The 21,851-nt window shown below is 32.3% G+C and overlaps 3 protein-coding genes across 5 annotated transcripts in view; 1 reads left to right on the plus strand and 2 right to left on the minus strand.

Moving 5' to 3' along the window:
- Positions 1 to 21,851, minus strand: part of LOC145330701 (26S proteasome non-ATPase regulatory subunit 8-like) — a 142,564-nt gene that overhangs the window by 76,110 nt on the left and 44,603 nt on the right. The gene's annotated exons all lie outside the window — the stretch shown is intronic.
- The window catches only part of Rpn1 (regulatory particle non-ATPase 1), a 137,920-nt gene that overhangs the window by 71,457 nt on the left and 44,612 nt on the right, over positions 1 to 21,851 (minus strand). The gene's annotated exons all lie outside the window — the stretch shown is intronic.
- The window catches only part of LOC145330603 (Fanconi anemia group J protein homolog), a 42,770-nt gene that overhangs the window by 12,298 nt on the left and 8,621 nt on the right, over positions 1 to 21,851 (plus strand). For all 3 annotated transcript variants that reach the window (XR_013883516.1, XM_080175246.1, XM_080175259.1), the window contains exons 8-27: positions 357 to 474; positions 3,632 to 3,735; positions 4,120 to 4,249; positions 4,886 to 5,025; positions 5,393 to 5,492; positions 6,113 to 6,211; positions 6,676 to 6,750; positions 6,926 to 7,071; positions 7,450 to 7,546; positions 8,233 to 8,316; positions 8,628 to 8,760; positions 9,014 to 9,113; positions 9,489 to 9,703; positions 10,665 to 10,770; positions 11,145 to 11,256; positions 11,641 to 11,752; positions 12,258 to 12,388; positions 12,989 to 13,139; positions 13,832 to 14,956; positions 15,243 to 15,370. Coding sequence is in view for 2 of the 3 variants with exons in the window: in XM_080175246.1 (XP_080031372.1) it covers positions 357 to 474; positions 3,632 to 3,735; positions 4,120 to 4,249; positions 4,886 to 5,025; positions 5,393 to 5,492; positions 6,113 to 6,211; positions 6,676 to 6,750; positions 6,926 to 7,071; positions 7,450 to 7,546; positions 8,233 to 8,316; positions 8,628 to 8,760; positions 9,014 to 9,113; positions 9,489 to 9,703; positions 10,665 to 10,770; positions 11,145 to 11,256; positions 11,641 to 11,752; positions 12,258 to 12,388; positions 12,989 to 13,139; positions 13,832 to 14,956; positions 15,243 to 15,370 (3,406 nt within the window). In the remaining variant the exon portion in view is untranslated. The remainder of the gene's footprint in view (positions 1 to 356; positions 475 to 3,631; positions 3,736 to 4,119; positions 4,250 to 4,885; positions 5,026 to 5,392; positions 5,493 to 6,112; positions 6,212 to 6,675; positions 6,751 to 6,925; positions 7,072 to 7,449; positions 7,547 to 8,232; positions 8,317 to 8,627; positions 8,761 to 9,013; positions 9,114 to 9,488; positions 9,704 to 10,664; positions 10,771 to 11,144; positions 11,257 to 11,640; positions 11,753 to 12,257; positions 12,389 to 12,988; positions 13,140 to 13,831; positions 14,957 to 15,242; positions 15,371 to 21,851) is intronic.

Below are 21,851 nucleotides of genomic sequence, written 5' to 3' on the forward strand. Positions count from 1 at the left end.
TGTCTCTGGCATGTGAAGACTGTATAGAATTTTCTTTGTAGATTAGTCTAGAATTTTTTCGAGCGTCAGGTGTTGATTCGTCCCTTCAACAATAATAGTTATTAACGCATCTTATTATCTGCGGATATATAAATGAAAAAATACAATTGATTGAAACCAATTTTGTTAGCCTCGAGCTGCTGGAGGCCCGTGCTAACAAAATTTGTATTAATTTTGAATTAATATTCGTGGAAAAATCTCAGTAATACGATGCTGTACATGAATTTTAAGTAAGGTGAGAACTGGTTCTATCTAATGGATATAAATCGGTTTTGAATTCCTATTAGAAAATACTTTATAATCCTCTTTTTTTTCAGGAATAAAGGAGGAGGTTGTAGATACAAGCATAATGTGAAGACAAAGTTACAGTCCTATCATAGTCTCAGGGTACAGATGGGTCATGAAGAGGCCTGGGATTTAGAGGATATGGTCAAGGTAAACCTTCATTTCTACCTCTCATTTTTACTTTACTACCTATATGATTCTATATTTTTTTGTGTTCTTTGCAAAAATAGTTTTGTATTTAGTAAAGCCATAAAGTTCTGATAATAGTATTCCGCTCCCTCTTCTTTTACTTAAACTGAGTTTCGGCATATTGAAGTATTAGGCTAAATTCTAATCTTTAAGAATTCACATGATTAGTAGTTATTCTCACCCCTCATTCTCTCCTAGTGCTGAAATGATCTTAAATTCTTAAGGATTCAATGTTTATCATTATCAACAGGATGCTAAAAAGCACTCAAATTTATGGACACTTTTTAAAGATGACACATGTTTAATCTGCTTGTTAAGCATCATTTCAACAATTCGTAAGGAAATTCCATCGTAGGCATAACAAATTAATGTATAAAACAACATGTTTACGATGGACGGACAGACCTATGGCAATTATCAAGATGTCTATGTAGAATGGTTGAAATCAATATTACGAACGGACACGCATGTAGAAAGCTATTAATTTTTTTATAAGAGCAATACGTAATGTGTAAGTGTTTTTGGCGTATTGATTGGAAAATTCCATGACTATGGAGGTTTACTAGTAGCGGTTCTGCTCTCCAAAATTAATTTTTGTCATTTTAAACTCGTATTTACTAAGTAATTCAATTGTTTCTATGCAATAATTCTTTATTATCACAGATTATCAAATTTGAAGCTGTAGCTGTTAACTGAGGCATGTTAGAATTTTCCTATTGATTTCAAACTTGACCTGATGATTCCTTTAATAGTTAGCTGAAGTTAAGAATGTAAATGAACTATATGTGTTGTATTATTCAGATCACTTATTTTTTCGAATATTTTATCCGTCATACACGGATAGCTTTTTTCGTTAATTTAGGCATGTTAGAATTGTCCTATCGATTTCAAACTTTGCATGGTGATTCCTGTAGTAGTTTGGTAAGATTTAGAAAGCGTAGCAACTCTATAATCATTACAAGAATGTTCGTACGTCCATTTTAAACATGTTGATTTGTTAACTTTTTAAATAATAAAATTTTATGTGATCTACCTAATCATCCGATTGATAATATTTTTGATATGTTGATTCCTGGGACAACAAAGTATAATGTTATAAGCGAAGCAACTCTATAATTAAGTCCTAAAAATACAAGTATGTCCATAAACATTATCCTGTATCAAGCAGTTTTTCATCAAAGGGATAGTTCTATGAAGTGTATTTAAAGAGTTAAGGTACTTAGAGTAGTGAACTTTTATATGTCTTAGTAGAATATATTAGGCATTGGATAGATATGATTATATGTTAAAGAATTTTTAACATTGACCAGACCAAACTTTTTTTATTTGACAATATAGAAAAAAGTTAAAGAGATTTGCCACATAAATTACATGAGAATGGTCTATTTTTTTCCAAATATGTATATCCAAAACACCAATTTTAGATAATCTTTTTCCACATATTTCACAAGAGTTATAAAAAAATTGAACAGGGGTTCCCCTTGGGACAAGTTACTTAAAAAACATAAAAAATAACGTCCGGTTCACTATAGGTCAGGTTTTCTATAGATTCTTTTTAAAAAAATAAAGAAAGCCGTCCGGTTTACTTACAATATACACATTATCTCACGCGGAAATACCAACTAACCATACAACATATATATATATATATATAAAAAGACCATTCTCATGTAATTTATGTTGCAAATCACTAACTCTTTTAGATATTGTCAAATAAAAAGAGTTTGGTCAGGTCAATGTTAAAATTCTTTATCACAATCATATCTATCAAATGCCTAATATATTCTACTAAGACATATAAAAAGATCACTACTCTAAGTACCATACTGAATATTTTATTGGTCATTCTTTGTTGTTATGTGTATTTTGTTGTATAAAAAGTTTAAAGTTCTATTAACTAGTAAATGCTATCTAAAGTTGTATTTATGACAAAAAAGTTTTTGCCATATATAACACGCAACGAAGTTGAAAATAAAAATGAAAAACTCATTTTTTAAGGAAAATCCCTGGTAAAATCTCTTAATTTTAATCAATAACTTTATATTATGCACTACTACGTTATTTAAAATAGAAAAAACTTACAGTTCACTATTTTTTTTTAAATGCACTTCGTGAAACTATCCCTTTACTTACAATTTTGCTTCGACTCTTATACATTTCTGATTATTCAGTTCTGACACTATATAAGTGTTAAGGTCCGTTTGTTCTACCGTTTCAGTGCTTCGCTTTTATTGATGTTGTCATCTTTGTTAAATCAAAGTTTTGTTCAGATTAAATTTAATATTTCATTAAAATAATTAAAATTGCTTAATATATTTGTCAACCTTTGCCTGTAATTTGAAATCATTTATCCTCTTATGAATAACATTCAGTAAATTTAAAAGGTGTATCATCACTACTTTATAACCCAAGCCCGTCGAAGTTTAACACGTAGCGCACCCGCTTGCGTCGGAAAGTTGATGGGACAGAGTCTTGGCTTATTACCGTGTCAAACCTAAGACGTTAAAAATGGTTCCTACTGCTGCTATGTCAGATGTGCAATTTTAATAGTTAGAGTAGGGGGATTGTGGACCAAAACAGTCACAACTCATTACCATGCACAGTTAGGACTTCCAATTAAAGGTCGTGTAAACAAAGTGTTGTTTGTATGTTGGATTTTACTTTCCTAATACCTTGGGCGATTAAGCGCGTTACACACTGCAATTCACTCGCAGAGTATTTTTAAGGTGGTGTGGAGAAGACTTTTACCCGAAGCGTCAACTACCCCCTTAAGCGGTTATCATCATTACTATCTATAAATCATAGTAGCTGGTTGTCTGTCCGTCCCTTAAGATCTCGGTAACCACAGAACCGATTGGATTCTACTCTTCAGGGAATATACCTACTGGTCCTGTTGTGGTTTTAGGCTATTTTCTTGGGGGTTGGGACACCCACAACCCCTCCAAAAACAAAAAATACCCCCCATTTTTTTGTTTATGGGGAAGTTAGTTTACATAAAACTACGGGCAGCAGCAGTAGTACTTATTTTTTTTAAATTATCTCTTGGGGCAAAGCCCCTAGAGGCTAGGGGCGAAGCTGTTAGTATGGAAATAAAATATAACATATATCTTTATGTTAGGTAGGCAAGAAGGGTAAGTTCTGTCCATACTTTGGAGTGAGAGAGCTACGCAAATCTGCCCAGCTTATTATTTGTCCTTACAATTATTTGGTGGATCCAAAAATCAGGAAAACATTTATGTCATAATTTCATTTATTGCAAGATTTATTATTTAGAGTAATACAGTTCTTATTTTAAGGTAGGTGCTATTTTCTATTCTCAGTCGGAATTGCGTCATTAAAGATTAAGGTTTCTTATTTTATTTATTTGACCAAATTCATTATTAAATAATTTCCAGTGGTTTTATGAAGTAATTGCCAAAGTATTAAAAAGCAGCATGTCTATAAAATTTTAGAAATCATTGCTGATATTTTTTGCTGTAATTCTCAGAAAATAATTTACAGTGGTCCTTTTGTATGTCCGTACACGAAAGGCATATGTAATTTTTGAAAACTAAGCATGTTTTGGTTTTTTTGTAAGTATTTGACATAAATGTTTTTTTTATAAAACAGAAAATCTATGGAAATTGACCTAAAAAACGAGATTCTTGTTCTGGATGAGGCCCATAATATCGAGGACAGTGCGAGGGATGCTGTCAGTGGATCTTTTGATATTGAGGATATTGTTTTTGCCATGCAGGTTAGATTTCATTCTTGTTTAATAATAGGTAACTTTTCTTAATTTTTGGCTAAGTCCTATATACAAAGGTTAAGGTTAAGAAGAATGAATAAAGTTTTCAACAATAATTTTTTTTTATAGATTATCAACTGTTAATTTATGTTACTTCTTTTTATAAATAGAGTAAATCAATACAAAATTGAACTTTTCAGTGATTATTCCTAGTGGTCGTACACGACTTAAAAATAGGTATAATTATTCCTTTTTTATAAATACTAGCGGCTTCGCCCCTAGCCTCTAGGGGCTTTGCCCCGAGAGGTTTGATCAAACTAGGCAATTTTTCGTATTTTAGATTTAAAAGAAAATTTTTTTAAAAAATTTCTTTGGGGGGGGGGGGTATTTTTCATTTTTTGGGGGGCCCCAAGAAAATAGTTATAAACCTTCCTGGGACTTATGAGAAGATACCCTGTAAAGGAGAATTCGATCGGTTCAGCGGTTAGCGAGATCCTTCGCTACAAACAAACAGACAGACAGACAAACAGACAGACATCGTTCTACTTTGTATTATAGATATATTTGAACAGAGCGTCTTGTAATACAGAAACCTAGAGAAAAATCTTAGAAAAAATACAATTTCTCCAATTCTATTTTTTTTAGGATTGTGAACGAATGGTTGGATTAAAAATCCTTGAATCAACTCACAGTGGTCTGGCAGATTTCTGTAGTAGGCTAGCACAGTGGATGAAAAAGTCTATTGAAAAAAAGGCGGATTATTCAGATTATAATTCTTCTTCGCGGTAAGTCTCAACCATGTTGCAAAATTTTTTAACTATGGAAATCATTTTAATTCGTGTTTATAGTATTCTTAAGTGGGTAGTGTATTTATGAAGATTTTTTTTTCTATGAACTTCTAATTTAAAATTTATAGGAAGCTACTTTTAGGTTCTGATACTGCTCTTTATGTTTTCTTAAAAGGGTTTTATTATACTACCTTCTAGAGAACGAACTAATTTTGATAGTTACTTATAACTTATAGATAGCTTTCCGCGGAAAATAATCGGTTTCGAAACCATATTGGAAAAACTTATTTCAGTATTTAAATTAAAATTAAATCAGAATTACTTCCTTCTACTATTCATGATTGAAAGTTTGATTAATTTCAAGTGTGTGGACTGGTACGACTGGCATTGCCGAATGGAATGAGCTTGTATTTCCACCAGCAAATTTTGAAACTGTCAAGCGTATGTTGGAAGAAGCTATAAAGGTGCATATTTTTTTTCAAGTATCTGGCCATTTAACACTGTCGGACAGTCAGAAAAAGATATTTATTTAGTTCTGCACTAGGATAGTTCTATCAATTTTACAAAATATTAAATAAAGTTCTTTTAATATATTCGTTTGTTACTAAATCAACGCGTCGCCGACAGATTTTGTAGCACTTTGATGTGAAGTGTATTTTTCACAAAAATATATTTTTTTCAGCTAGTTCTATCAAAATCACACATAAAAACTTGATAGTCCAGCTGCAGCGTTTATTCCATCTAATTTGTGTTATTCTCAAATCGATATATTATTACTTGGATAATGCAACAGATTTTCATGTACTTTAATAAACTGATACTGCCAGCTGAATAAAATAACGATACCTCCCATCCACCACCTTTACCCCATTTCCCTGCCTTCTACTGGATAAATGAACAGATCATTAAATTAGGTCCATAAAAGCAACCTAACGACAAATTTTCCCCTGTCATTATATCCACTTAATCTATATCCATTTATTCTCTAAACTTTGGATAAGCAATATACTAACTAGCTTAATACGTTATAATAATATGTCCTTAGTAAAAATATCTCGCTTCTGTTATTTAAAAATATCTAAAGGAACAAGAGCTTGCGATGGAAGATCAAGAGGGAAATTTGGAGGAAGCTTTGTCTCCAGCCCTGAAGAAAAAAGCTTCTGATGTCCTCAGTGATATATTCAGGGATAAAAAGATAAGTAAAGTAAATAAAAAAATACTTCTGTATTCATATGATTATGTAAGTATTCCCTTAACAGTATCCTCTATTTCAGCATTTTTGCAATAAATGGAAGAGTAGCTTTCACAATATTGCATAAAGTTGTGAGTAAGATTCCAGTCAAAGGCGCTTATTAAGTCTAGCTGTTCTAAATGTTGACCAAACGCATAGTATAATTAAACGCAAATTTTAAAACAGTTTGACCTAATAAGTGCCTTGGACTGGAATCTTACTCACAACTGTACGCAATATTGTGAAAGCTACTATTCCCTTTACTTACAATTTTGTTTAGATATTTATATTCTTCTTATTCAGTTCTGACACTAAACAAATGTCGAATGTTCGTTTTTCCTACAATTTCCGAGCTTCGCTTTTATGGATGTTGTCACCCTGTTATTTTTACTTATCTTTATTATCTTATATATATTAGAATCTTAGATTTTATGTATTTACGTGATTCTATGTACCGTGATGATTACAGAATGGCTGTCGTGCAGTCACAGGCAAACATTAATGATACAATATATTCAATTCATATAGAATTTTTATTGCATTATGATATTAAATTGAATTAGCTAGTTTGATTTTCAAATGAAGTAAAAGAGATCTTGACCATATCTTCTCTTTTCATTCTGGTAATAAATTAAATTCTATTTTATTAATAATGTTTGAACCAAGGCAAGGAAGAAGACAGTTGGTACAGGGTGGGTAAAGAAAGGACAGAGCACAGCTCTGGTGAAGGTTATACATCTCCACTTCTGGTGTCTCAATCCTGGAGTTTGCTTTGATGAACTCAAGAATTCTTGTCGCAGTATTGTTTTGACCAGGAATCAATTCTGAATTTCAAAATAGTTATTTTTATAGCTCATCTGTTTTTCAAAAACTTGAGCAGACACAAAATTGATGAAGGCATAATGACCTAGTTTGTGTCGAGTTTCACACGGACTTTCGGACATACCTTGTTTAAATATATATTATGTAATTTGTCTATTTGGAGGGAAACCTGTCCCGATTGTATTGGGTCTTTTGAATTAGACTAATAGCGTCGGAAATATAAATCCTGCCGAGTCTAAAAGAAAAAAGTAATTTCCTAGCAGACAAAAAAAGATCTCCATCACTTGGGGCAGGTATTTGTCTTGATTATAGATCTATACTTATACAATTATTAACTGCACTAGAAAATGAATTAAGAATTGGATATTCAGTGGAACTTTGTCTCCAATCGTTACTTTTGCCTCCGAGTTGGATGTTAAGTTTCCGGTGACCCTGGAGGCTGATCATGTTATTGATAAGAAACAGGTAATATGTGTACATTTACACTTATTTAATAGTAAGAATAGTTATCTATCGCGTTATAGTATAGATAGCTTTCCGCGGATATTAAAATGAATAATATAAGATTAAAACCAATTTTGTATTTTAATATTCGTGGAAAGTTGTCTGTAATACGATGATATCCATATTTTTAGTATGGCGAAGAATCTAATTCAGCGGATTTAATCAGCTTTGAAGCCATACTATTATTATCTCGTTTTAATAAAACAATTCTCTGTATTTTTTTATGTAGCTTAAGAATATTTGATGTGCACTGAAGAAATGATAAAAGGAAAAAGGTTCCTTTCCCTGAAACTGCTTATCAAGCATTGAAAATCTGAAATTCTCACCTTATTTTAAAATAAATTGAAGATTAGGGAAGATGTGTAGTTTTTCTTCCGATTCCTTACATCTGCGGAGGGCCCAAACCCTGCAGTGTGTCTACCAAATATCCAATATAACCTAACCTTTACCTGACCTAAAGTAATAAACAAAGAAACCAAAAACTAACCTCCCCATCCCCGACTCATATTTTCGATTTATTTCATGTGTAAATGTTACAGATTATTACAAAATAATTGTGGGTTGTTGTGTGCTCGACAAGGGACTTTGAAAGAAATTTCAGGATAAAGCAGATTCACATTTTTATTTTGAACATATTTTGTTACTAGGTTTGGGTAGGAACATTGAGTCGAGGACCAACAGGACATAATCTGAATGCAACTTACAAGAATACAGAAACTTTAGCTTTCCAGGTAAGAAAGGGTGAGGACTGAACTGGCAAACACAATACAGAGGAACTAAGCCTAAAATAGAGATGCTGCCCTGTTACTATAATCTTAAATTATTATTGATTTTTAAATGAATATTCTTTTAGCAATAAAGTACGTAGAATTTCTGTTGTTACATCGTACAGCGTAAGTTTAAGCCTACAAGTTAATCTCAAATTTTCGTTACATGTCCGTTTGTCCTTAGGATTCGCTTTAATGGACGTTGCCGTCCTTGTTATTGTAATACGTATTTTAAAACGTTACTTTGAAAGATCAGTCTTAAACATTTTGTCAAGGATGAAATCGGACGGTTAGTAAGAGACGTTTGTCACCGTGTGCCCCATGGAATATTGGTATTCCTGCCCAGCTACAAGATGTTGGATAACATGTGTCAGAGATGGCAGTCAACTGGCACCTGGGCTGATATTCAGGGATAAAAGGATAAGTTAATGAGCAAAGGGAGAGAGGGGGAATAAATATTAAAATCAAGTAATTCATTACATTTTTTAACATCACTAAGAGACAATATTTATTACAATTTTGCCAATTAATGAACATCAGAATATAAAATTCAAAATTGGATAAAGAACTAGATTTAATCTTTTAATTTTTCATATTAATATCGCGGGAAAGCTGTCTATAATACGATGCAATAAATAACTATTATCCTTGATTAACGTATAGGCGCGTAAGACCATTGTTTGTGAACCCAAATTTTCTGATAAATTGGACGAAGTAATGAGAGAATTTTACGATGCTGTGGCGATGAATAATCCTGGAAAAGGAACGTGATAACAATTAAATTAAAGCCTATAGGTAGATACAAAATAGAAGTTAAGTTTAAGAATCATATCGATGTATGGAACCCTTAATTTTAAAATGGAATATTCATAATGTTAGATTTGAGATATCCCATCAAAATAGAACACATTTATTGAACAATAAAAATGTCAGACAGTCAGTGAGTTAGGGAGAAAATCACTTATACAATATATTTGCGATTTCAAAATATGTAGAAATATTTAGCAATAATTCAGTAAACCTATTTTAATCAATAAAGTATGTTTAATTGCTTGAATTACAATTTTATCTTAATTTTCACCAAAGCCGCTCTAATTTTAATGTCTTTAATATATGATAATTGTTATTGGTGGATTAGGCTCAGCAGATGGCATATCCTGCCAGGATGGGGCTTTATTTCTGGCTGTGTGTCGTGGTAAAGTCAGTGAAGGGCTGGACTTTGCTGACAATAATGCCAGGGCTGTTGTCTGTGTTGGAATCCCTTTTCCAAATGTGAAAGATTCGCTGGTGGATTTAAAGAGGAGGTACAATGATCATAAGAGAGCAACCCAGGATCCAAATATTCTTTCAGGTTATCTATTTTATTTAAGTTGCTTTATCCCAAGAGGAGTTTATAGTAAATAATAACAATTTCGAACATCATGTGTTGCAAAATATGTACTATGCAATTTCCTTTCATATGCTATTTTACAGGGGGTGGGGGGGAATGTATTATTTGATTTAAGGGGGGGGGTTTTTAATGCAACCATCTCGTAATCAGTGAGCAAATGACACTTAGAATTCGAATTTCGATCTGAACTTTTGCATGAGTAATCCTTGGTAGGTCTATTTTCCCTAAATCGAACAAAAAGTTGGAAAAGTAACGGCTAGCGGCTCAGCCGTTTTTAGCCTATTTTCAGGGTAAATCCATCATCAATTACGTAGGAATCAACTTTTTAAAACATATTTTTGGTTTAATTCATGTTAAATGATAGCAATAACCATTTTTAAAACTTCTAGCACCAACAGCTACCGTGTAGAACCGTTTGATAGCGTTTTGGAGTAGAAAAGAGTATTATGTTGAGAGAGGTTTCGTGACTAATTTGCAATATAGATATCAAAAAAATGACGAAACAGCTGAGCCGTTAGCCGTTACTTTTCCAACTTTTTGTTCGATTTAGGGAAAATAGACCTACCAAGGATTACTCATGCAAAATTTCAGATGGAAATTCGAATTCTAAGTGCCATTTGCTCACTGATTACGAGATGGTTGCATTAAACCCCCCCCCCCCCTTTATTTACTTTAATTCTGTAATCTAAATATTATCTGGTTTATTGTAATTACAGAGGTATATGATATACATACACTGTGTATATTTTCCACAAGTTAAATTTTTTCCACTGCTACAAAATAATATTTCACTTGGTTTCTTTAACAGGGAATCCCGTGCAGAATATACACCCCCGTGTAATTATTGAATTAAAAACTCACAAAAGTATTTAAATCTAGTTTATAACACTAATTAGAAAACTGTAGCATAATATTTTGTTAGGAGCTGAATGGTATGAGATCCAAGCCTTCAGAGCGTTGAATCAAGCATTGGGAAGATGTATTCGTCATAGGAAAGACTGGGGAGCCATACTTATGGTTGATGATAGGTTGGTTATATTATTATACCAATTGTATTTTACTTAGAAAAGATTAGTTAACAATGCTTTTGGTTCATGGTATATTTGTGAAATATTAACGGAGCAATAGGCGATACGGGTACACCAACAAACATACAAATTTAAGGACAAAATCCACTAACAGTGTAAAAAAATAATTTTAAAAAATTAAATCCAATATGGCGATAAAATACAGGGACATAATTCATAAATGAAATCTTTTTATTGAATAACTTTCTCCCCAGGCTGAAATTACAAATTCCTTCCGAATTTTCCCCCAAAAGTTTATTCTGGAAATTAAATGTAATGTAAAGAATCAAAGATATAGTTGTATAATTGTTTCTAAAGTTATATAATTGTTTCAGGTATGCTCGGAACGAGAAATATGTGCAAGGATTGTCTAAATGGGTGAGAAAGAACGTCAGCCATTTCAGCAGTTGTAGCAACATGTTCACACATCTTGATAATTTCCTACAGGTATAATACGTAATTGGATTGTTTTGATAGCGCGGTGTAGCTACTTGATACCCTCTCCATGCGTCATACTATTTTTAATTTTTTTTCAAATATTTTTATTTTTCTTGTTTGGTCTTGTGTAGATTTTCAATATGCACTTCCTTAGACATTAAAATAAAGAATAGATGGAGCATGATATATATAACTCTGCCCACAGGGCAGTGAACCTGTCCTGATTTTTTATTGGGTCTTTGAAATCAGCTTATAGCGTCACAGAAATATAAAAACAGCCGAGTATTTACAAAAGAACAGAAAGCAATTTGCTAGCATACGAAAAGGGTCTCCACAACTTGGGCCAGGTAGTTATCAGGATTATACATTGATATTTATACATTTATTGCTTAGAGCATGAAGAGTATGGAGGAAGAAGATGAGTTACAAAGTCAAGTGGAGGAAATAAATTTGGCCTGTGAAAATAAACACCAAGACAGTTTATTAGACTCAACATCCTCCAAAGGTAGGAAATTCTTCTTTAATTACATTTGTATTATGTTCTTAGTTACCAAATTGTTTTGGATCCATGATTTTATTTATTTTGTTAATTATTTATTAAGGGGGGGGGGGGGGGGGCGAAAGTGACACTTTTTGAAACCAAAATTAAAGTCAACAAAGGAACTCAACTAAAAAAAGAGTTACAGGTCTGAGATTTTGCATGGCAGTTGCTTTATAGGGGTAAAATATGGAACTGGAACTGTGAAGAAACGGCGGAGCAACCATATTGTACCCCTATAAAGCAACTGCCATGCAAAATGTCAGACCTTTAATTCTTTTTTTAGTTGAGTTCCTTTGACTTTTAGTTTTGGTTTCAAAAAGTGTCACTTTCGCCCCCCCCCCCCCCCCCCCCCTCCTTGTCACATTGGAATTTAAAATCATTCGTAATCATTGTCAATAATAAGAGTAAAACTTAGGCTTTAACATTCCATATCTTATGTATTTACCGGTAATTATGGTTCAAACTGTAGATGTTCACGAGACAACTGTGGACAAAATTGAGAGTGATGTGTCAACAGCTTGGAAAGGATTAGAGGTGTCGGGTTCAAGTATGTCTAATGCTTCAAAGGTTACGTTGGCCCAAAAACTGGCAAAACTACAGGTTCAAATTTTGTACAATCGAAAGTATGGTGTTCTGGAAAGGGAAAAGGGATTAATGTTGAGATCCTGTAAAATAATCATGTACAGTTAGGAACAAAATTATATGTTCAAATTCTTTAAACAGGCACTAGATAAAGACCACTCGGAATTTGTCCCTTTAATTTATTAAAGTTTAACTGCAAAAAATTAAGCTTCAGTTTATTTAAGTTTGCAAGGCATTATTTTTAATTTAATAATAAAGCAGTAAAAATTAATACGAAAAGTATTTATTGCTTCATTTTAACAGTTAAAAATTATTTAGGTTTGTACCTTTCTATGATTTTTGTATCTGTGCTTTTCACTTGGTTGTAATTTCTGGATCTCCATATTAAATCTGACTGAAATATGGTACATACGGGAATAGATTTCCAAATTATTCTGTCAATATAGTCTTCCAGGGCAAAATTTGTAATTTATACCTTCTTTTTCAACGATGGGGAGAGATAGGTGTTGCCATATGATATTGCCAGAATATTACAAAAATACGATAAATAACCGTTCTTGACATTTTCAACTTTTGTAGGAACAATATTAGAAATATTAATTTATCTTTCTATACTAGGAGTTTAGTAGATACGTGCCTAACACCTTTGGTAACCAATTCAAGTGCAACACAAATCTTGATTCAAATCAACACTTGAATAATGGCGGGGAACATTTGAATGGAGGTGGTGGCCTTCTGAATGGTGGATCTTGTACAGATATTTCACAAGGTTTGCCTTTTTATAAGTTTTTAGCTTTAAAAAAATAATATAATGTACACGCTTAAGGAATGCAGTTTATATGCGTTATCTATGGTATCTAAGTTTGAATCTCTCAATACTTGCAATTTTATCATTTCATTACATTTTATTGTTTTATTCTAATTAGGGATGGGAATCCGTCGAATTTTTGGGCCGGATTCGGATTCCGGATTCTGAAGGAATCCGTCAAAAAAAGTGACGGATTCTTGCGGATTCCGGATTCTTATTTTTGGCGGATTCCGGATTCGGATTCCGGATTCTAGCAGTATTTTAAAAGGCCGTCCGTCACAGAGTGATAGCTTTTTTCGTTAATTTATCACTATGTTACTTGGTTGAAGCCTTGATTTGTTTAAAGTGTTGACTTCCAGCATAACTAAAACATTTACATCACATTAGTAATTATTAAAATTTGTTATGTAGAAATTTTTTTTTTATCTTTGCCTTCAAACAGAGGGAGTTGTAAGAAAAAAGACGGTAATTTTAGCCTACCAATTTAGAATCCGGAATCCGCTATAAAAAACGGATTCCGGATCCGGATTCGGATTCCAAAATTGGCTGAAAATTGGGCGGATTCCGGATTCCGGATTCGGATTCCGGATCCGGATTCCCATCACTAATTCTAATCTTTAACTTTGTAAGATTGAATAGCTAATAATTTCAAGGTTCATCAATTGAACTCCGAACGAAATCCAGAAAGGAGAGAAAGCCAAGAAACAAAACTAAAAAGAATGAGATTGACAGTGAAGCTAAAGAAACTGAACTTACACCACTTGAGAAACAACAAGCTAAAAGAAAATGTAGATTCAGCGATGATAGTTCTGCCAATGAGGATGCTTTAAACACAAGTAAGGCTAGGAAAATTGATATTCATTCAGACAACAGCATTGAAGTTATTGATATCAGAAATGACAATGGAAATACAAAGAAGGAAAAAGTTGCAAAAAGAAAATCTAAAGATATCAATTCGTGCATTAACAACGATATTGAAGTTATTGATGTTGATATTGATAATGAAAAAGATACTACACGTGACAAGGCTAAAAAGGAAAATATTCTGATTCTCAATGGTATTAATTTGGATAGTAATGATGACTTATTTGAAAAAGAATCCAATTCTGCAAACTTTGAAGAAGTTGTTGTTGTTAGTGATGAGGAAGAAAATGAAATATCAGAAGCAATTGTTGAATTAGAAAATAAAAAACGTTTTGCTTCTCAGGCTATTTTTGGCGATGAAAGTGATGACTTGCTGGCAAATTTGAATACAGATAGCTACAATAGCAACGCAAATAAAGAATTATCTAGTCATAACAAGCAAAAAGATTTTGTCTCATCTCAAATTTCTAAAAAGTTTCAACCAAAAATTCAAACAAAAGAAGCTCATGCTTATGCAGAAACAGCATTTGATGATGAAAATGATGACTTCTTGGCTAATTTAGAGCCAAATAGTGGCAACAGAAAAGAGACTCGTAAAGAAAAAGATGAAGTAGAAGCGAACACTGAATCTGATAAACATTTGGAGGATGGAAATGATGACTTCTTTGCAAATTTAGATTCGTTAAGTGGCAGCAGTAAAACTGTCAATCACAATCATGAAAAAGAATTTGTTTCTCCAAAAATTTCTGATATTAAATCCAAAGAAGTAAAATCAGTCACAGAAGCTTTAATTTCACATTTAGAAAGTTCACCAGAAGATGCTTTTAGAGAAAGTAAGAAAACTGAAGAAAGCCTTGTAAATATATCAGCTACTGATTTACTTAAGTCTAATATGGATGATATTGTTGCTGAAGGTTAATCTTTAATATAATGTTTATTCTTTCAAAGTATACTTGTAAAGTAATCCTTATGTAAAAGTGACAGGATGACTGTTTGTGCGTGTCTGTCTGTACTGAATGATCTCATTTTCCGCTCAACCGATATGGTTCTCATTTACAATAAAGCTTCCCATAGGACCTGGAAAGGTTTGGAGAGGTTACTCCAATAAATAACAGATAAAACTGCCAAATAACAGAAAAAATGACATTATTTAATTGTACTTGGTGATTATGTTATGTTAAAGATTATTTGATCTATCAGATTCTCGTATGAATTCTCATTGGAGTAGATTAATAAAGAGAAGAAAAGCCACGAAGGATGCATGTAATGTTACAAATAAATCCACAGACACCCACAATGAGTCTATTATTCCTGATACACCAGAAAAGGTATTTTTTTATAATTTTTAAGTAATGCTTTTTATTTACAAATTAAATACTTTCTCTTCATTTTTGTTGCCCGTGGGAACTCCAAAACAGTGGTCTCCAAAATGTATAGTTTGTTCGTGTGTCACACATGTTTTACAGGCGAAAATTTGGAAGACAGGCTACATTTTCAGTTACACTTTTCATTTTGGCATATTTCATATTTATTGGATATGATTTTTTTTCTTAGATGAAACGCATTACTAGCAGACTGGCCAGAGTGTACGTTTTGTACGTTACGCATCGAATCTGTGTACGTTCTGGACGTTATTTTGATATGTGTACGTAACGTATTTTGAAATTTGTATTTTTGTACGTTTTACGTTTTTTTTTTAATAATAAGAATCAAATATTAGCAGAAAAGTAATTTGTATGTTTTGTACGAAAATTTTAACAAAAACTATAGGTGTATTATAAAATATAAATTCAATAATATCTTAAATTTTCATAGAACAAAAATATGTAGGTAAAATATGTGATATATGTATGTTTTTAGAACTTATAGTTTAAATTTATGGATTTGAAATATGTGTTTTATAGATATAGTTTAAAGAATTGAACAGAAAATGATATGCAGTTGACTAATTTCAAGTCTAAATGCACTTTGTGCAACTAACCTGTAATAGATTTTACAATAATTTTTTTCAAATTCTGGATATCATGGAAAGAAAACAAAGTCATTCCTAATTAGGACAGAAGTCACTGGAAATTGGTCTAAGGAAGGCTACCTATGTCCTTCATCTAACAAAATCTAACTTAAGGGAGGTGACTTATGTCCTTTGTCTAACAAATTCTTACATTAGGAAGGCTGCTTATGTCCTTCATCTTGCAAAACATAGCTTCTCTTTCCTTCACATAGCAAAACCTCACAAAACATAGCATTTTTGTCCTTCACATAGCAAATTCTTGCAAAACATAGCAAATTCTTGCAAAAAATAGCAAATTCTTGCAAAACATAGCAAATTCTTGCAAAACATAGCAAATTCTTGCAAAACATAGCAAATTCTTGCAAAACATAGCAAATTCTTGCAAAACATAGCAAATTCTTGCAAAACATAGCAAATTCTTGCAAAACATAGCAAATTCTTGCAAAACATAGCAAATTCTTGCAAAACATAGCAAATTCTTGCAAAACATAGCAAATTCTTGCAAAACATAGCAAATTCTTGGAAAACTTAGCTTTTTTGTCCTTCACATAGCAAATTCTTGCAAAACATAGCAAATTCTTGCAAAACATAGCAAATTCTTGCAAAACATAGCAAATTCTTGCAAAACTTAGCTTTTCTGTCCTTCACATAGCAAATTCTTGCAAAACATAGCAAATTCTTGCAAAACATAGCACATTCTTGCAAAACATAGCAAATTCTTGCAAAACATAGCAAATTCTTGCAAAACATAGCAAATTCTTGCAAAACTTAGCTTTTTTGTCCTTCACATAGCAAATTCTTGCAAAACATAGCAAATTCTTGCAAAACATAGCAAATTCTTGGAAAACTTAGCTTTTCTGTCCTTCACATAGCAAATTCTTGCAAAACATAGCAAATTCTTGCAAAACATAGCAAATTCTTGGAAAACTTAGCTTTTCTGTCCTTCACATAGCAAATTCTTGCAAACATAGCAAATTCTTGCAAAACATAGCAAATTCTTGCAAAACATAGCAAATTCTTGGTAAACTTAGCTTTTCTGTCCTTCACATAGCAAATTCTTGCAAAACATAGCAAATTCTTGCAAAACATAGCAAATTCTTGCAAAACATAGCAAATTCTTGCAAAACATAGCAAATTCTTGCAAAACATAGCAAATTCTTGCAAAACATAGCAAATTATTGGAAAACTTAGCTTTTTTGTCCTTCACATAGCAAATTCTTGCAAAACATAGCATTTATGTCCTTTACATAGCTAAATCTTTCAAAATGCAGCTTTTCTGTCCTAAACATAGCTAAATGTTGCAAAATGTAGCATATTCTTGCTATTTAGACCACCCATTCCTGGGATCTTAAGCTTCAGACAGGAAAACCTTTCTGTTTGGTTATTGAATTGATAGGATTTTAGAACAATGATATTAATTTTGATGTTTTATAACTCTGAATTTTTTCATCCATTTAAAATAGCCAGCTTTTTGTTAATAAATGTGAAAACTAAAAATGCTTTTAAATTTAATGATCAACTAACTGCTATGCTATAGACATATTAATGGAAAGAGGGGAAAGTCTCCCCACCCTAATTTTTATTTCATTTTTCTAGGGCAATTTCTCTTAAGAATGTGGTAGTACTCTTCCCCCAAATAGCTTTAAACCTTTATTGGTCTCATACGAAGATAAATTGTAAAAGAACCATACAATTACTATAATAGCATAGTAAAAAAATATATTTTTTTAAAAGATAGCTTTTTATAATAAAGAAATAAGTAAAAAAAAACTGTTTGGCTAGGTGGCTAGTTGGGCGTTTACGGCATGGGTTGGAACACACACAAAGACCATAGACTATGTATGCTTAGATTTGTAAGAATTTTGATTTATTGTTGCCTGTTGGTGTTTTATTTTAAACTATCGGCTACGCTCCTAGAGGTCTCCAGGGGTACTTGAGGTGGATGTGGTTTGGATTTAACCCTTCCATTTTTATATTATTTTTAAAATGAAAAAGTAAAAAACAAATTACTCCTCCCCCATTTTTCATTCGATTTTTTAAAGGGTTATTTTTTCAAGGAACGGTTTATCTTAGGAGGACGGTGGTACCCTTCCCTAGAATAGCAATAAACCTACCCATGTCCTGTAAGAAGCTACACTATGAAAGTGAACCATATCGGTTCAGCGGTCCCTGATTATTTTTTTTCTTAAAATCTTTTATATTACACTAGCGGCTTCGCCCCTAGCCTCTAGGGGCTTGGGCACCAAGAGGTTTGATCAAACCAAAATTTCGTATTTAAGATTTAAAAAAAGAATGTAAAAAAAAATTTCTTGGGGGGGTAGTCCAGCCCACTATTTTAATTTTAGTTTTAAAAAGAAAAAAAAATTAGGGAGGTTGGGGATGTCCCACCCCCTAAAAAAATAGTTATAAACCTTCCCGGGACCTATGAGAAGCTACCCTGTAAAGGATAACCCGATCAGTTCAGCGGTTAGCGAGATCCTTCGCTACAAACAAACAGACGGACATCGTTCTACTTTGTACTATAGATATTCTATATTTATGAATTGTCTTTGATGTTAAACATTTTTGACCCATGCCGTCACATAAAAATCACGCCAAAATCAGGAATTAAAAGGGATAACACAATGGATGATAAATCAATTTACATAATTAATTAAATAAAAAGTCTCCAAAATGTTGAGCCCATAAATGAGAAATTATTAAGATAAAACTTTGGGTACTGTGTAATAATCCAAGGAGTGAGTGTACATTGAGCTGCTTATTACACTGGTCTCCAAAGTTTTATAGTAACGTTATCTTATTCGTTGGCTTAATCTTAGGGAAATATAATTGAATTTTTATTGGTTGGTACATTAAAATGAGTGTCTTGTCCATTAACGATTCAACCACTAATCATAACTTATAGAAGGGATAACTTTATGTTTAATCATTGAGGATTTACATCAACTTATTGGCAATTGAATATCATTTTAGATCCCTGTTAATAGTAAACGATTCAACCACTAATTATAACTTACAGAAGGGATGATTTTATGTTTAATCATTGAGGATTTACATCAACTTATCGGCAATTGTCTTATCCCTTTAGATCCCTGTAAATAGTACGTTTTGCGAAATGGACATTATAATACTATATGGGGGGATGACCAATAACAGAGCTAAAGAAATGTTAATTTTCGGAATTTTTTACAATTAAATATATATGTTGAAAAGTTATAAGGGATTATAAATTTTCTTAGTATTCATATTAATTAATACCAAAAAAATAAATTAGAATATTTCTTAATTTCAAAACTTTGTGTGATTAGATTTTAGTATTGGTAATTAACCAACCCCAGGTCGTGTTGGGTCAAAAGTCATAAGGATGGCTTAATTTTGAAATTGATAAGCACGCTATCTTATTGACATAGAATTACATAGAAAAGTTGTCGCCAAATTAAGTTGCTAAGTTCTGTATTGATTCACGTTGATATTATAACAGGAGAAAATTTTGGTTGCAATTTCTCTTCGATTTTATTTTGTGGCCCATTTATCCAGTAAGAGAAGAGGGAATAGGTTAAAAGAATTGGGTGGGGGAGATCGTTATTTTAGCCCACTAGAGAGTTCACTTTATTATAGAACATGCAAATCTCGTGTAAGATCCAAGTAATAATAAATCCATTGTGATGAATTAAAAATTAAAAAAAAACTTTGAAAATTGACCCACTCTAATCTTCATAGACCATACTTCGCGACAGCGGACGGCATGATGTGTCAAGTTTTTTCTTCTTATTTTGAAAAGCTAGCTTTTACACAAGAACATATATTTTACTATCCTTATAATAAAAGTAACAGGATCTGTGTCTGTCTATCTGTATGTATATCTCGTTAACTTCTGAACTTATAGGGTTCTGTACTTAGTTTAGCTTCTTATTAGTTCTGGGATAGGTTATAGGTATAGGTACCACCCTCCCAGGAGAATTCACCCCTAGTAAAAATTAACCAACCCCCCCCCCAAAAAAAAAGGTCTCTAGGGGTAGAGCAGCTAGTAGATCATTAAATTTAAAAGCATTTTTAGTTTTCACATTTATTAACAAAAAGCTGGCTATTTTAAATGAATGAAAAAAATTCAGAGTTATAAAACATCAAAATTAATATCATTGTTCTGAAATCCTATCAATTCAATAACCAAACAGTAAGGTTTTCTTGTTTGAAGCTTAAGATCCCAGGAATGGGTGGTCTAAATAGCAAGAATATGCTACATTTTGCAACATTTAGCTATGTTTAGGACAGAAAAGCTGCATTTTGAAAGATTTAGCTATGTAAAGGACATAAATGCTATGTTTTGCAAGAATTTGCTATGTGAAGGACAAAAAAGCTAAGTTTTCCAATAATTTGCTATGTTTTGCAAGAATTTGCTATGTTTTGCAAGAATTTGCTATGTTTTGCAAGAATTTGCTATGTTTTGTAAGAATTTGCTATGTTTTGCAAGAATTTGCTATGTTTTGCAAGAATTTGCTATGTTTTGCAAGAATTTGCTATGTTTTGTAAGAATTTGCTATGTTTTGCAAGAATTTGCTATGTGAAGGACAGAAAAGCTAAGTTTTCTAAGAATTTGCTATGTTTTGCAAGAATTTGCTATGTTTTGCAAGAATTTGCTATGTTTTGCAAGAATTTGCTATGTGAAGGACAGAATAGCTAAGTTTTCCAAGAATTTGCTATGTTTTGCAAGATTTTGCTATGTTTTGCAAGAATTTGCTATGTGAAGGACAGAAAAGCTAAGTTTTGCAATGTTTTGCTATGTGATGGACCAAAAAGCTATTTTATGCAAGATTTTGCTATGTGAAGGACCAAAAAGCTATGTTTTGCAATATTTTGCTATAATAAGGACAGAAAAGCTAAGTTTTGCAATATTTTGCTATGTGATGGACCAAAAACCAATTTTATGCAAGATTTTGCTATGTGAAGGACCAAAAAGCTAGGTTTTGTTAGGTGAAGGGAGGCTACTTATGTCCTCAATCTTGCAAAATCTTTGTTAAGGGAGGCAATTTATGCCCTTCATCTAACAAATTCTCACTTAAGGAAGGCTACTTATGTCCTTCCTAGGAAGGTGACTTCTGTCCTAATTAAGGAATGACTTTGTTTTCTTTCCATGATCCCAAATTCTTTATATATATACTTAAGTAAATTTTCCGAGATATCATATGGTGTTCAGTTTAGGATTAAGAAGTCTTATTTTTTGGTATCTTCAGTTCTTAAAGAATAAGAATCAAATATAAGTATAAAAGTATTTGTATTTTTATAAAAAGTATTACGAAAATAGTATATTATCTATAATACAAAGTAGAATGATGTCTGTCTGTCTGTTTGTCCGTCTGTCTTTTAGAAGCTTAAGATCTCAGTAACCACTGAACCTATTTGGTTCTACTCTTCAGGGAATATTTTTAAGCTATTTTCTTGGGGGGTGGGACACTTAAAGCTTTTTACTTACTACTAGGATTAGCGGCTTCGCCCCTATCCTCTAGAGGATTTGTTCCCTCCTTCATAGGATCGTTTGTTCATAATTAGTAAAAAAACGAAAAAAAGATATTGTGATGATTTTTTTTTTTCATTTAGGCCCCACCCAGCTTATTTGCATTAGTTTACAAAAATAAATTAAGGGGTGGTTGTTTTCTTGGGGGGTTGGGTTTTCCACACTCCAAGAAAATAGCCTAAAGCCACCACAGGACCAGTATATATATTTCCTGAAGAGTAGAACCGAATCTGTTCAGCTATTACCAAGATCTTAAGCTTCAGACTGACAGACACTGTTTTACTTT

The sequence above is a fragment of the Acartia tonsa genome, chromosome 1 (assembly GCF_053477335.1).
Source record: "Acartia tonsa isolate MP-2025a chromosome 1, ASM5347733v1, whole genome shotgun sequence".
NCBI lineage: Eukaryota > Metazoa > Arthropoda > Copepoda > Calanoida > Acartiidae > Acartia > Acartia tonsa.